Source organism: Neomonachus schauinslandi, chromosome 16 (genome assembly GCF_002201575.2).
Source record: "Neomonachus schauinslandi chromosome 16, ASM220157v2, whole genome shotgun sequence".
NCBI classification, from domain to species: domain Eukaryota; kingdom Metazoa; phylum Chordata; class Mammalia; order Carnivora; family Phocidae; genus Neomonachus; species Neomonachus schauinslandi.
In genome coordinates this window covers 6,758,917-6,774,076 of record NC_058418.1, presented here as the reverse complement: position 1 = coordinate 6,774,076, position 15,160 = coordinate 6,758,917, and the positions used below count along the sequence as shown (strand labels likewise).

Below are 15,160 nucleotides of genomic sequence, written 5' to 3'. Positions count from 1 at the left end.
CTCTCTCTCTCTCTCTCTCTCTCTCTCTCTCTCTCTCTCTCTCTCTCTCTCACATGAATAAAAAAGTCAAACACTTAACCTCCTGAGCCTCCCAGGCGCCCCCAGTGACCGTGACCTACTCTTCCCACAGCAGAGCTATAAGGCCTTGCCTCACTCACCTGACATGAAGGGCCTCAGGTCGAACACATCTCCTTCCTCATCCTTGGGGACCTCGCCGCTGGGTCCATGACTGCTGTCAGGGAGGAGCTCCTCGCCCAAGGCCCAGTATGTGTGGCAGTGCCCCAGCCTCCGGGCCCAGAGCCGCTGTCCTGCCCTGCACAGAGCTAGTCCCCCGCCCAGGTAGCTCAGCACACGCCTCACGTAGCCCATCACGCCCCTGTCTGTTAGCGACACCCCAGGGTCTGGCAGTATTATTGGCTGTCCGGGCAGCGTCCTGTCCCCTCCTTCTGATGCTACCAGCCGTAGGCCCCTCGGGCAGAAGACAGTCTGCTGGAAGACTTGGCGGCCCCGGTAGAAGGCAGTCACCTCGAACTCCCACTCTGAGCAGTGGCAGAAGTGACGTGAAGGGGGAGCAAGATTGAGAGAGCATTAGGGGGCACAGCGCCCCAGCACCTCCCACTCCACAGCTGGCACTCACCTTCCTCAGGCAACAAGAGCTGCCTCAGTGGGTTTTCAGGGGGCTCCGAGTTTGGGCAGGGAGCAGGGATGTCTATGGTGGGGCTCAGCAAGAATGGAGGGGTCTGCTCAGGGACCAAAGCCAGGCTCGAGGGCCCCCCATCTGGGAATGGGGCCAAGACCATTTCACCCAGTAACTCTAGTATATCTTCCTGGAGAGAAGAAAAAAGAATAGGATCTGGACATTTCCATAGCCTTTTCTAGAGACTTCATGTAGACCAAGGCCTTGGGACCCAGGGAGGAGTCAGACCTGAGCTTTGCCCTCAAGGGGCTTCCTGTAAGGGGGGATGGGGGGTCTGGAGACAACCATGGGCACAGACAGCAAAATATATGCTCTTGTATATGCTGAGTGCTACTGTTGGCCCCAGGGGAGCAGCTAATTCCAGCCCAAGGATCTGGCCTTGTGCAAGGAAGACCTGGGCAGAGAAGGCTGGACACAATTTCAGAGGGGACTTGCCCTGGCACAGACATCAGCAAGATCAAGGGTAGGGTGGTTCAGGGTTCCCAAGAGGCTAAAGGTACTCTAAATAGCAACGGAGGCTATGAAATTCTGGGAAGGTGTCTTAGAGTACTAAACGCCTGGTGAAAGTTCTGAACTTTCTCCTGAGGACGCTGGAAGCCATGGAAGGGCTATGAGCAGGGGAGGGTCAGGGTCAGCTCTAGATCGGTTGGGGGACAGCCTGCAGGGGAGAGGACGGAGGCTCAGGAAGAAGACTGGGGTGATGGTCCAGGGGGAGAGGGGGATGCCTGAACAAGGCTGTGGGGACACAGAGAGAAGATGGGTCAGACTGAGGGCAGGAGAGTTGGGGTGCATTCTTACCTGGGTATCCGAGGTACTGCATCTGCCATTGCCGTCCGGAGAGGTGTCCGACTCAGGGAAGTTCCCAGCTCCTGTCGAGGCAGGTGGTGAGTGGAGTAGGGTGTTGGGGACGCTCAAAATCCCATCCCTCCATGTGAAGCCTCACTTCTGGCACACCTGAGATCACAAACTCATAGACCTTGTGCGGGTCCTGGGGGTCCTTGCTCCGATCCTCGGCTAAACGCAACCCCTCCTTCCGGTTCAGGGCGGATCGGAAATTCCTCTTCCAGGTGGGCAGATCAGGTTTATCCTTTCCAGGAGTGTAGGCACCGCTGGCCTCGGCCCACGCCTGGGGATGCAGTGGGTACCAGGGTAGTGAGGAGGATGACTAAGACCGCGCCCCAAGGGTTCGCTCCCCTGGCACGTTCTAACTCGGCACGGATCCATCCCCAAACTCTTGGCTTCTCTGCATCCTAAGGCCCCCTATCTTCACGTTTTGAAAAGCTTTGCTTTCTAAGTCAGCCTTCCAGGTCCTACTGGGTGTCTAACTCTGCCACCAACCTGCCCCAGGACACCTTGTGTAGTAACCCCGCCCCCTCGCACTCTAACTCGGGTTACCACCACTGCTGTACCCTAATTTCGTGAGAAATCACCTCAGCTTCGGGGCCACGACTCGCCTCTAAGGTTCTGAGACCCGCCCCCAGAATTCTAGGACCAAGAGACCCGCCCCCTGCGAGCCCAGAATGCCCAGTTTGCATTTCTTTCGAGTTCTAACCCCGCTTTTCCGGTTCTTTTTCCGGAACCCGGCCGCTCCAACCTTGCCTGCTATCCGACACCAGTCGGCTGTTCCTACTAACCCTGACCAGTCTTGTCCTAACTCCACTCACCTCCACCTGCCGGCGTCACCGCCTGCCAACAGCACGCGTGCTAACCCGGCTCTCTCGGCTCCGCCCCCTGCAAGTCCACCCCTCGCGGCTGTTAACTCAGGGTTCCCCGCGTCCGGGAAGCTCACGCACCTGGAAGATGCCGAAGTCCTCCTGCTGGGCATCCTGCCGCAAGCCGTGCTTCCAGGGGATGCGGAAGCGCGTGCGGTTCTCGTCCAGCCAGGCTACCCCCTCCAGCTGCCCCAGGTCCAGCTGCGACACCAGCCAGGGCAAGATCCGTGGCTTTGGGGTTCCCATGGTCCGGCCTGCGCTTAGAGGGCAGTTCGTGGGCGCGGATGGCTTCATAGGCCCACCCGGCCCGAGGGTTCCGCACCCAGACCTTCCTCTCTTGGGGACGCGGTGCAGTGTCCCTCACTTATGTTTTCCTGGGGTATAAAACAGGACACCTCCTCTTTTCATCCTCCAGACAGGCTCCCCCAATTCATTGAGGACTTCCTCCCCAATGCATTTGAGACCCCCCTTCTTTCCCCACCTACTTCTGTGCAGACCCTCTAACCTTCCCAATTCCGCCAGTGTAGATCCTTCCCTCTTCCGTTGTAAACCCTTTTCTCCTCTCCCCTCCCCCACATCACCCAATGCAGTTACCTTCACTTCCAAGGTAGAGCCTCCCCTAGTTATTTCAGGGCATACGTTATTCACTTGTAGATCTCTACCTCCCGCACTTAACCGTGTTGTAGACCCCTTCTACAATTCCCCCACAGAAAAGCCCCTCACCCATTTCTACCGTAGACCGTCCCATCCACCATTCCCCCCAACAGCCTGCCTTCTGTAGGGCGCGCGCGCGCGCGCGCACACACACACACACACTTTATAGAGTGGACTGCCTCCCATTTTCAGGATCCACTCTTCTCTCCCTTAGATCCCCCAGTGCAGACTCCTGCCCTCCCCCCACTCCCCGCTACTTTTCCTGGGTTTTTTTTACAGCCGACCTCCAGCACCGGCCATTGCTTCACTTTTTCCCCTCGTTGCTTCCCTTTCCCTAGAGTACACAGTGCCTCTCTGGACTCAGGGCAGACCCTTTCTTTCTCGCGCTTCTCGGCCCGGACGCCACCAATTCCCCAGATCCTCCCTGTTACCTACGTAGAGGGTCAGGGCGCGCAGGGTGCTAGGACCCACCCCTGCCTTTTGGGGTCCGATAGCTCTCGAACTTGCAGCTGCACACCCTCCTTCCTGTCAGCTGAGCTTCAGAGCAATGCGGTTTTCTTTTCTATCGATTTCACGAAATAAAAACAACTTTATCTGCGGTGGGTTGACAGACTCCACAGCTAAAGAGGCGGCACCGAGAGCCCGGACGCCCTCCCCCCATGCCCTTTTTAGGCCTTCCGGCCAACGGCATGCTGGGAACGTCACATGCAAATTAGATGGGCTTCCGGCGCCCCGCCCCTCCCACAAGAGGGCCGTCACTAACTCGGACCAGTGCGCAGGCGCGGGAGAGTTGTTCTAAGAAAAGTTTTTGTAAGTTTAGTGAAGGAGGAGGGGGTGGCGGCTCCGACCCCAGGTAAGCCGGGCTTTTGGGAGGGCTGGGGTGACAATGGAAGAGGCCGGGATCTCGGGGCCGGCACCTCAGTCCCGCTTCCCCGACATCCATGCGCCCCGTGTCCCCAAGATTCCAGCCTTGGTCAGATAAGGGAACTACACCTCCCAAGCCGGCTGCGCGGCTAGCTAGTGCGGACCGAGGGGAAGGTTTGCCGTGAAGCCTGCTGGGATTCGTAGTTCCCGATTCTCTAAGAGCTTGAGCAGCTTGGCATATGCCTTCAGAATCCAGAAGTCGGAGCCGCAAGTCCCCTTCTCTCTCAGACTCAAGAATTCAGATCCCCCAACCCTCTTCTCCGAAAACTCGAGTCCAACCCCCAGTTCCTTTCTCCCTTAGACCCCGGAATCCGGGTCCCCAGCCTCTTCCTCTCCAAGGATCAAGGAGTCTTCGTCCTCATTCCTCTTCTCCCTCTGAGGACTCAAGAGTCTGGGTTCCCAGACCCTAACTCCCCTAAAGGATTTAGGAGTTCAGACTATCAGCCCTTTCTTCCCTTGGGGACTCACGGTTCCTGGCCCCCTCCTTATTCAGGGACTAGGCATTTGGGCCCCAGTCCTCCACCTCAGTTCAACCCTGGAGTCCATCCCCCGGCTCCTTTCACAGGTGCCCCATGGCAGGCTCGGAAGAGCTGGGCCTCCGGGAGGACACGGTGAGAGTCTTAGCTGCCTTCTTTAGGCGAGGTGAGCCTGCTGGGTCCCCCATTCCAACCCCACCCAGGTAAGAGGGGTTGCCCTCCTCCCTCAGGGGCCTGCATCTGGGGTAGGGCCCTCTCTAACTCTCATGCCTGGTCTCAGTCTGTCTGCGTTCCCCTCTCTTTATATCTGGCTCTTTTCCTCATCCCTGGGGTTGCAGCGAGAGGCCCTCAGTGGGAGGAAAAAGGGGCTGCTTGCAAAGGGGCCTCTGGCGTCACTCTCTGAGGTCCCCTTCCCCAGGAGTCCTGCCCAGGAGGAGCCAGCAGATTTCCTGAGCCGCCTTCGAAGATCTCTTCCCTGCCCCCTGGGGCGAGGAGCAGTTCCCCCTGAATCCCCTCGGCCTTGCTCCCTGCCCCTCCGCCCATGCTATGTTTCAGAGCCTGGTAAGAGATTTCCCTAGATCACCCATGAACTTACAGGGCCAAAGCTTTGATTCTTTTTTTTTTTTTTTAAGACGCTTTGATTCTTTTTTTTTTTTTTTTAAAGATTTTTATTTATTTATTTGAGACAGAGAGAATGAGAGAGAGAGAGCACATGAGAGGGGGTAGGGCCAGAGGGAGAAGCAGACTCCCTGCCGAGCAGGGAGCCCGATGCGGGACTCGATCCTGGGACTCCAGGATCATGACCTGAGCCGAAGGCAGTCGCTTAACCAACTGAGCCACCCAGGCGCCCTAAGACGCTTTGATTCTTAAAAGCATAGAAAGGATAAGGAGCTAGCCCAAGATCACTCAGCTAAGAGGGGAGCTGAGTGTGGACTACCCTCACCATTCTCTGCTCCCCCCACCCCCAGTTACATTGCTGTCAGTTCTGTGAGCTGGCTTCACAGGGGGGCTTTTGGTCCCTTTCTGTTTGTTATCTCTCTCCTCCCATGCATGCTTCCCTACCCCTGGGACTTTGTGGCTACCAGTACCCCCAGTAGGGAGGCAGGAGATCTGGTTTTCAGTCACAGCTCCCTGGCTGTTTGGTTACATGACTCTGGAAACTCCTTTTCTTTCTGGCTCCTATATTTCTCCAGAAGCAAAGAAGGAATGTGTGCGTGTGTGTGTGTGGGGGGGGTGTCCTTGGACTTGATCAAGAGTAACCAAAAGGTTTCCTCTCATATGTGAGCCTTGATAGACTAGTAATGGCTACCGGGAGTGCCAGCTTGAAAAGGATTTCACAGCTGGGGAGAAGAGTTCTGTGATCAGTTGATGACGCCTGAAACCAGCAAGGGATAGAGTGTTAGTAGTTGGAGTGCCCTGTGTTTGCCTTTCTTGGATAGGATCATCTTCAAGGTCTATTTCAGCTCTAATATTCTAACTCTAGTTTGAGGGACACAATAAAATGGAAAGTATCAAGGCCTTTTACCAAGTGTGCTCACTGGGCCCCATTATGAAATGGAAATCATTGCTACCTGGCAAGGTGGTTGTGACAAGGGGACAATCCATAACTTCCCGATGTCCCGGAGACCCATCATTGGTTCTTTTCACCCAAGGCCCAGCTACTCCAGACTTCTATGCTCTGGTGGCCCAGCGGCTGGAACAGCTGGTCCAAGAGCAACTGAGATCCCCACCTAGCCCAGGTGAGGTACCGAGGGGCCCCGGAGAAGGATGAGGGCAGAAGGGTGGGCAGGGTTCTGCCCCCAGCTGAATTCTCTTCTGCCCCCCAGAGTTACAGGGAGCCCCACCCACAGAGAAGGAAGCCCTACTGCGGAAGCTGGTGGCCTTGCTGGAGGAAGAGGCAGAAGTCATCAATCAGAAGGTGACAGGCAGTCTGTTCCATCCCTTAGCTAGGATAGGGATTGCGGATTGTCGGGCACTGGGATCAGAACCTGGATCTGCATTCTCATTAGATGGTCACGTGAGGAGAGGGTGGGACTCGGCTTCTATGAAGGGTTTGTAACGGGGTCCAAGCTCATTCTGCTCCCAGCATCACAGGCCAATGAGCCAAGAGGCAAGATGTTGGGGTAAGGAAAGCAACTTTATTTGGAAAGCCAGCACACCGAAGAGATGGCAGACAATCGTCTCAAAGAACCATCTCCCCCAGCATGAGATTTGAGCTTCTTTTATGTTAGGAATGGGAGAAGGGGGAGGGGATTGGAGTCAAAAAGTGACGTCTGTAGACAACAGAGGAAGGTTGTGTAACTTCTTTTGTCCTTGGTCACTTTTGTTTGTTTGTTTGTTTTTAAGAGGTTTTGGGGCACCTGGGTGGCTCAGTCGTTAAGCGTCTGCCTTCGGCTCAGGTCATGATCCCGGGGTCCTGGGACCAAGCCCCTGCTTAGGGCTCCCTGCTCAGGGAGTCTGCTTCTCCCTCTCCCTCCGTCTGCTGCTCCCCCTGCTTGTGCTTGCTCTCTCTCTTTCTGTCAAATAAATAAATAAAACCTCTTAAAAAATAAAATAGAGAAGTTTTATTTATTTATTAGAGATTTTATTTATTTGAGGGAGAGAAACAGAGAGCACGAGCAGGGGGGAAGGGAGAGGGAGAAGCAGACTCCAGGCTCAGCGGGGAGCCTGATAAGGGGCTTGATCCCAGGACCCTGAGATCATGACCTGAGGGGATGGGAAGGCAGACCCTTAACCGACTGAGCCACCCTGGCGCCCTATCCCTGGTCACTTGATCTTTGTGTACAGGTCATGTGTCGTTCCTATAAATCTTACATAGAGCATAGTCATTTCTGTAAGTACTTCCTTATCTCCTCTGGTGAGGTAGATTTCCGGTAAAAAAGCCGTTTTTGAGAATCTTAGCTGTCACATGCCTACGTGCAGGGCTAAGCAGAAGTTTCTAAACTATAGGTCCCAGCAGGAAGGGAAATAGAAGCAGTATGGAGTCAGACGTGCTAAACTTCTCCGCTACAGGTTGAACACAGAGTTATGGTCAGGGTAGTACCTTAAACCCTGGCTTGCAGTCACCGTAAGGGGGGCGTGGCCTAAAGACAAGGGGTGTGGCCACCCAAAACATGATCTGGGAAACTGACTGGGACCAGTTGAGGAATCAGGGACTGTAAGGTGGTGGGCGGGGGTTTGGTTTGGAGAGGGCTGTATAAAATCTGAAGCCCTGGTTAACTATATAGGGGTATGCCTTAGAATGTTGGGGGAAATGAACTGCCGGTGAAGGTCTGGCCTATGACTCGGTCCTGGAACTGGATTGGCTCAGAAGCTTGGGCAAAGTGTATGATCCTATAATATCAATTGTACGGTGGAAGGCAAAGTTGTAGGCACTGGCCTGGTCTCGGAGGCTCTCAGGGAACCTGTAGGGGGCGTGGCTATAAGATCTGTATTCTAGAACTCAGCTAATTAGGGCTTGGCCCTCATTGGCTGTCGGCCACCTGTCCAGGAGTAGTTTGGCGGAGACCACAGATTCTGGTTTATGATTGGCTGGTGTGATGGGTGGGGCGTGGCTTTGAGCCTCAGTGTCAGGACTGCTTCCACCAGGAAGCCACGCCTCCTAGCCTCCTATTGGCTGGCTACGGAGGCGTGGGGGAGGCCGACCCAGCCTCTTCTCTTCCCACCCCACAGCTGGCCTCGGACCCCGCCCTGCGCAGAAAGCTGGCCCGCCTCTCCGCGGGCTCCTTCGCCCGCCTAGTGGAGCTCTTCTCCAGCCGGCAGGACAGACCTCTTGCCAGCCGCCCACGCCCCAACTTGCCCTGCCCTGGGCCCCCGCCGCCTTCCCCGGAGCCCCTGGCCCGTCTGGCCCTGGCCATGGAGCTGAGCCGCCGCGTGGCCCGGCTGGGGGGCACCCTGGCCGGACTCAGTGTGGAGCACGTGCACAGCTTCGGGCCCTGGATCCAGGCACACGGGGGCTGGGTGAGCTGCCCCAAAGCTTCTCTGGGCCTCCCATTACCCAGTTGTAACTTGTGTCTGTGTGGTGGGGGGGGCAGCTTCTTCGGCTTCTTTTCAGACATGACAAATATTCTCCCAGCCCAATCATTCATCTGTTTTGTGTTTATTGAGCACCTACTGTCCACCAGTAGGTAATCAGTGCAGACGCTTAAACCATTCTGATATACACTGACAGTTATGAGTGGGAAACAAGGGAGACCCCTTCCTGGGCCTCGGTTTCCTTATCTGTCAGGTGGGGAGAGTACAAGTACCAATCTCAAAGGGTTATTGTAAAGATTAAAATGGGATCATCTCTGTAAGTCCTTGGCACCCTGTGGGCATTTGCGTGATTATCTGGTGCCTGTCTGCCTCTTTGACACTGCCTGCCAGAATGCGCTTGCCCAGGTATCCCCCTGCCTCGCTTCCTCTGCTCCATTCAGGTGTCACCCCCAGTGAGGCCTCCCCTGGTCCCCATTTAAAACTGCCCCACCTCCATACCCTCCTACCCACTCCCTTTCCCTCTTCATTGCTTTACTTCCTTCCGTAACACTCTGCACCTGCTAACACACAGCTTCTACCAGATGGTAGGATTGACTCGTTCTACTTATTATTTCTTTTTATTTTTTGTTTTCTCTTGCCCCTGACCTATCAGCTTCACAAGACCAGGGAGTCTTACCTAGCTCGCTCGCTGCTTTAAATCCAGTGCCAGGCTCAGAGCTGGATTGGGCTCCCGTGTACTGGGAGTGTGACCTTGGCAACGTCCCCAGCTACCTGAGCACCAGTTTCCCCCCGCCCAACGGGCACCTTTCCCCTACCTGCCTCGTCGCTGTGGGGATTCAGGGACAGAAAGATGTATGCCATGCTCTCTCAGGATGTAACCTTTGTTTCACAACCTGCCAGGAGCTAGCTGGCCAGGTGTTTGAGGAGCAGAGAGGAGGCCAGTAGGGCCGAAGCAGGGTGAGCGAAGAGGAGAGGGCCAGAGACAAGAGCAGGAGGGGCGGGGCCTTGTGAAGGTAAGAACTTGGACTCTGACCCTGAGTGAGCCCAAGTCCCTAGAGCTCTCTGAGCAGAGGCCGACGTGAACTGATTTAGGTGTTAACTCGCGCCCTCTAGCGGCCTCGTGGGGCAATACTGTAGAGGGCGAGGCGGAAGTAGGGAGTTGGGAGGTGTCTGCTCTTTCAGGGAGATGAGGGTGGATGGGACCACGGTTGGAGGAGTCTCCCAGTTAATTTAGAGGTAGAGCTGACAGTTTTTGCTTATGGAGTGGATTACGAGTGCTATTAATGAGTGCTAATGAGTGGAAGACGGAAGTCAAGGATGCTGGCCTGAGCAGCCGTAGGGATGCATGTGGTGCTCCCTGAGACAGGGAGGAGCAGGGGGGATGAGGAGCACGTTTGAAGAAGAGTCAGAGATGAGTGGAAGTGGTCCAGTTAGGGGGGAGATGCCCTTCAGACCTCAAAGGGAGATGAGGAGGGGACCGTGGATATGCGTGTCTGGAGCTCAGTGCAAAAGCTTGTTTATTTGTGGGTTTTGTTTTGTTTTGTTTTTTTGGCCACGTGCACAGCCAAGGACTTTTAGTGGAATGATTCCATCCATTTAAACCCCACAGCAACCTTATGGGATTGGATGTTATCCTGATTTTATGGAGATTGAGGGAAAGTCCCTCATCAGAGGATTGGACTCAGGACTTTGACGCAAAGCCAGGGCTCTTGATCGTTAAAACTCCAGGACCCTGGTCCCTGTCTCTCTATCTCCCCGCCACTGGTGCTCTGCCCTCCACCCTGGGGCTTTGTCTCTCCTCCCTTTTTCCAGAACTCTGTCCCCATCCACCCATGGGGCTCTGATTCTTTGGATCCCTATCCCCCTACCCCTAGCCCTGTCTCTGCTGTCACTGGGCTGGTGGAGATGCCAGTGTGAATGGAGGACAGGCTCTTTCTGTGAATGCTCACGAGCTCTTCCACTTTTCCCCTCCAGGAGGGCATCCTGGCCATTTCACCCGTGGACTTGAACTTACCCCTGGACTGAGATCTTCTTCAGAAGCTGCTACAAGATTAGACCTCCTGTCTCTGTGCTCTTTGTGTGCTTTTCCAAGCCTTCCTATTCCACTCAGGGTTGTGGGGTGGTGGCTGCCCTCCCTGTTTTTGCCAAAAAGAAATTGTTTAAAATTTTTTCATATTAAAAACTTTTTCAGGTATTGAATTGTTTGTCCTTTCTCTCAAAAACTAAAGTTCTGGGCACCTGGGTGGCTCAGTTGGTTAAGCGACTGCCTTTGGCTCAGGTCATGATCCTGGAGTCCCGGGATCGAGTCCCACATCGGGCTCCCTGCTCAGCAGGGGGTCTGCTTCTCCCTCTGCCCTCTTCCCTCTCGTGCTCTCTGTCTCTCATTCTCTCTCAAATAAATAAATAAAATCTTTAAAAAAACAAAAACAAAAAACTAAAGTTCTAAGTAGGAGATTTGGCTAAGAGATCTCTCTTTTTCTCTCCGGTTTATGAATTGAGGAAAGAGCCAATTCATTCATTCTAGAAATACTTATTCGGAGCACCTTCAAGTGCCTGTCATTTGAACATACAGCATACTTGAGGATATCTGTGGATACGATTCCAGCTAATCCCATTTTTTTTCCTGTTGCATGATTTATTTATTCCAGCTTATCCTATGTTGATGATCATGACGTCTTTCTAGCTAGTTCCAGAAGAAAGCTACGATCTTCCTGCATGGGGCATCCAGAATACCACCCTCTTCTTGTTTTTCTCCTCCCACTGCTCCTTCTGAACCTTTTTGGCTGGTTACTCCTCATCTATATTTAGACCAGAGGGTAGTCACTTTTTAGGGCTATCGACCCCTTCACAAAATTATGTCTGTAAACACATAAAATCAGATGCACAGGATTACAAAGGAAGCTACTTAACAGTTGATCTTCATTATTCATGGATTCCATATTTGTGAATTTGCCTACTCACTAAAATTTATTTGTAGCCCCCAAGTTAACACTCACTGGGCTTTTGTGGTTGTTGGTAGGCATGCAAATGCTCAGAGCGGCAAGATTTGACTCACCCAACATATACCTTTTCGGCTAAGATTGAGCAAGAGGACACTCTGCCTTCTTGCTTCTGCTCTCATGCTGCAAATAAGCATCCTTTCCTCGAACTATTTAGTGCCACATTTCTTGGCATATTTGTACTTTTATTTTAGAGAGCATGTGAGTTCGGGGAGGGGCAGAGGGCGAGGGAAAGAATCCTCAAGCAGACTCCCTGCTGAGTGCAGACCCCAATGCAGGGCTTGATCCCAAGGCCCTGAGATCATGACCCAAGCCAAGACCAGGAGTCAGACGCTGAACCGACAGAGCCACCCAGGTGCCCCTGATTTCATTGTTTAAAATGACCCCAAGAGTGTTCCTAAGTGCAAGAAGGCTGGGATGTGCCTTTGTTAGGATAAGCTTTGTTTAGGCATGAGTTCTAGTGCTGTTGGCTGTGAGTTCAGTGTGAACAAATCACTATATATTCAATAAGGTGTATTTAAACAGAAACCACATAAAATAAGGTTACGTATTGATGGGTTGACAAAAGTTGTAACAAGGCTGGCAGGAAGCCGACCCTGTATTTCCTCCAGGAACAAAAGCTCTGTGTTCACTAAGTCGGTGTCCACAGTGACTTTATAGAACAAAACTACCACAAATAATAAGAATCGGCTGTATTTTGAAATAAAGATTTCATGGGGCGCCTGGGTGGCTGCCTTCGGCTCAGGTCATGATCCCAGGGTCCTGGGATCGAGCCCTGCATCGGGCTCTCTGCTCGGAAGGAAGCCTGCTTCTCCCTCTCCCACTCCCCCTGCTTGTGTTCCCTCTCTCGCTGTCTCTCTCTCTCTGTCAATTAAATAAATAAATAAAATCTTAAAAAAGAAAAAGAAAGATTTCAATATTAACATAAAAGTTACTGGTGTAATAATACGTGTGCTTCTTCATTAACACGCTAATTAAAAAGACCTACGGTGGGTCTCATAACCATGTTTCCTAAGTAGAGCAGGAATGACATTTTGAGGTGTATTAGTTATTGCTGTGTAACAAATCGCACAAATTTGGCAGCTTGCATACACATTTATTTTTATTTTTATTTATTTATTTATTTGAGAGAGAGAGAGAGAGGCAGAAATAGCGACAGAGAGCATGAGCAGGGAGGAGAGGGAGAAGCAGACTCCCCGCTGAGCAGGGAACCCCCCCAACGTGGGGCTCCATCCCAGAACCCCAGGATCGTGACCTGAGCCAAAGGCAGATGCTTAACCGACTGAGCCACCCGGGCGCCCCACAATACACATTTATTAATCACAGTCTCTGTGGGTAAGGGATGTGGGTGCAGCTCAGCTGAGTGCTCTGCTTAGGGTCTCACCAGGGTGTGATCAGAGTCCCAGCTTCTGTCTCATTGGAGGCTTGGGGGTCCTTTGCCCAGTGCACATGCTGTTGGCCGAATTCATTTCCTCGCCACTGTAGGACTCACGGTGGGGACCAGCAGGAGAATCAGTGTGGCCTCAGGGAAGGGCTAAGGCCCCTTTTAAAGGGCTTCCATCTGGGGCTCCTGGTAGAGCATGTGACTCTTGATCTCGGGGTTGTGAGTTCAAGCTCCAAGTTGGGTGTGGAGTTTACTTTAAAAAATTAAAACATAATAAATAAATAAATAATAAAGGGCTTCCATCTGATTAAGTCAGGCCTCCCCAGGATAATCTCCCTTTTAATTAAGGTTAACGGATTTAGGGCCTTAATTACATATGCAAAATCTCTTCACCCTTGCCATATAAGGTAGCCTAGTCAGAGTGATACCCATCTTTTTTGTCATATAGGTCAGCCTGCTCCTTTGTATATCACGCTAGGGGCAGAGATCCCGGAGGCTGTCTTAGAATTCTGCACATTGGGATGCCCGGGTGGCTTAGTCATTAAGCATCTGCCTTTGGCTCAGGTCATGATCCCAGGGTCCTGGGATCGAGTTGTGCATCGGGCTTCCTGCTCAGCGGGGAGACTGCTTCTCCCTCTGCCTGCCGCTCGCCCTGCTTGTGCTGTCTCTCTCTCTCTGACAAGTAAATAAAATCTAAAAAAAAAAGAATTCTGCCCATCACATGAGTACTGGCAACAATTCGTGTGACATGCAAGCATCTGTGATTTATGTTGGGGACCAGGCCACAGGAACTAATGCTACTTTGATACTTTGATGTGTTGCCCATATTCTTAACTGAAGGAAGGACAAAGTTCCAGTTTAGGGAGAGATGTCAATCTCTCCCATCCTAGTTCACAACGCCTGAAATTTTTTTTTTAAGATTTTATTTATTTATTTGTCAGAGAGAGAGAGAACAAAGCAGGGGGAGCAGCAGGCAGAGGGAGAAGCAGGCTCCTTACTGAGCAGGGAGCCCGATGCGGGACTCAATCCCAGGACCCTCGGATCATGACCTGAGCCGAAGCTTAACTGACTGAGCCACCAGGCGTCTCCACAACGCCTGAATTTTCAATGTGACCCAAGTCAAGAACCTGCTAGAAGTCCGTGTGCCTTCTGTAATCATACCAACTCCCCAGTGATCTTGTCCACTCCGTGGTCTGTGACCTAATGCAGCACTGGCCAATACAGGGTATGAGCCACATATATCAGTTAGAATGTTACATGCTAGCGCTGTTAAAGCAAAGTAAAAAGTAACTGGTAGGGGTGCCTGGGTGGCCTGGCTGCTTAAGGGTCTGACCGTTGGTTTTGGCTCTGGTCATGAACTTGGGGTCCAGGGATCGAGGCCCGTGTGGGCTCTGTGCTCAGCGGGGAGTCTGCTTGAGATTCTCTCCGTCTGCCCCTCCTGCTCCTGCTCTCTCTCTCTCAAATAGATAAATAAATCTTAAAATAAATAAATAAATAAAAAGCAACTGGTAAATTAATTTTAACAACTTTTATCCACCCCTTGTATCCAAAATAAAATCAATTCAACATGTAATCACTATAAAAATATTCATGAGATACTGCAGATTCTTTTTTATTTTTTTATTTGTTTATTATATATATATTTTTAAAGATTTTATTTATTTATTTGAGAGAGAGAGTGAGAGAGAGAGAGAGCACAAGAGGGAGGAGCGGGAGAGGGAGAAGCAGACTCCCTGCCGAGCAGGGAGCCCGATGCGGGACTCAATCTCTGGACTCCAGGATCATGACCTGAGCCGAAGGCAGTCGCTCAACCAACTGAGCCACCCAGGCGCCCTTTATTTGTTTATTTTTAAAGATTTTATTTATTTATTTGAGAGAGAGGGACAGTGAGAGAGAGCAAGAGCAGGGAGAGAGGGAGAAGCAGGTTCTCCACTGAGCAGGGAGCCGGATCCCAGGACCCTGGGATCATGACCTGAGCTGAAGGTGGGTGCTTAACCTACTGAGCCACCCAGGTGCCCCTGTAGATTCTTTTTTAACTATGAAGTCTTCACCACTTGGAGCACATCTCATTCAGACTTGCCACAGTCCAGTGTTCATTAGCCCCCACGTCGGGAGTGGCTGCCATCTTGGAAAATGCATAATTTGACACTGACAAATCTCCCATCTCTGACTTCAGCTCAGACCTCTTCCCTGGACTCTGTATGTATGTATCCCCCTGCCCAGTGCCACCTCCTTTTCAATCACATTAAGTTATTTCCTAGTGTTAAAAAGATATTTTGTTGGGCACCTAGGTGGCTCAGTCGGTTAAGCATCTGCCTTTGGCTCCCCTTCCCTCAGGG

At 52.2% G+C, this 15,160-nt stretch overlaps 2 protein-coding genes across 5 annotated transcripts in view; one reads left to right on the top strand and one right to left on the bottom strand.

Moving 5' to 3' along the window:
* The window catches only part of IRF3 (interferon regulatory factor 3), a 4,944-nt gene extending 2,031 nt beyond the window's left edge, over positions 1-2,913 (bottom strand). For 2 of the 3 annotated variants that reach the window (XM_021681292.2, XM_021681290.2), the window contains exons 1-5: positions 2,491-2,913; positions 1,652-1,823; positions 1,496-1,566; positions 638-827; positions 159-539 (exon numbers count right to left, since the gene is read on the bottom strand). In XM_021681292.2, coding sequence (XP_021536967.1) covers positions 159-539; positions 638-827; positions 1,496-1,566; positions 1,652-1,823; positions 2,491-2,703 — 1,027 coding nt within the window. In that variant the 5' untranslated portion in view covers positions 2,704-2,913. The remainder of the gene's footprint in view (positions 1-158; positions 540-637; positions 828-1,495; positions 1,567-1,651; positions 1,824-2,490) is intronic. The other variant, XM_021681293.2, reaches the window with a different exon arrangement.
* Positions 2,914-3,807: 894 nt separating this feature from the next.
* BCL2L12 (BCL2 like 12) lies at positions 3,808-10,557 on the top strand. 2 transcript variants are annotated; one of them, XM_021681295.2, is made up of 7 exons: positions 3,808-3,916; positions 4,553-4,666; positions 4,882-5,024; positions 6,116-6,202; positions 6,290-6,381; positions 8,136-8,423; positions 10,413-10,557. In XM_021681295.2, the coding sequence occupies exons 2-7, from the start codon at positions 4,560-4,562 to the stop codon at positions 10,461-10,463; spliced, it is 768 nt and encodes a 255-aa protein (XP_021536970.1). In that variant the 5' UTR covers positions 3,808-3,916; positions 4,553-4,559; the 3' UTR covers positions 10,464-10,557. The 2 variants fall into 2 exon arrangements, with proteins under 2 accessions (XP_021536970.1, XP_021536969.1); XM_021681294.2 differs by having other exon boundaries at positions 3,818-3,873.
* Positions 10,558-15,160: the final 4,603 nt, after the last annotated feature.

Bases quoted from the DNA above. Each gene is read 5' to 3' on its own strand.
- BCL2L12 (XM_021681295.2), top strand. From the start codon at position 4,560: ATGGCAGGCTCGGAAGAGCTGGGCCTCCGGGAGGACACGGTGAGAGTC. The intron at 6,203-6,289 runs GTGAGGTACCGA...TCTGCCCCCCAG, and splicing joins GAGATCCCCACCTAGCCCAG to AGTTACAGGGAGCCCCACCC. The intron at 8,424-10,412 runs GTGAGCTGCCCC...TTTCCCCTCCAG, and splicing joins TCCAGGCACACGGGGGCTGG to GAGGGCATCCTGGCCATTTC.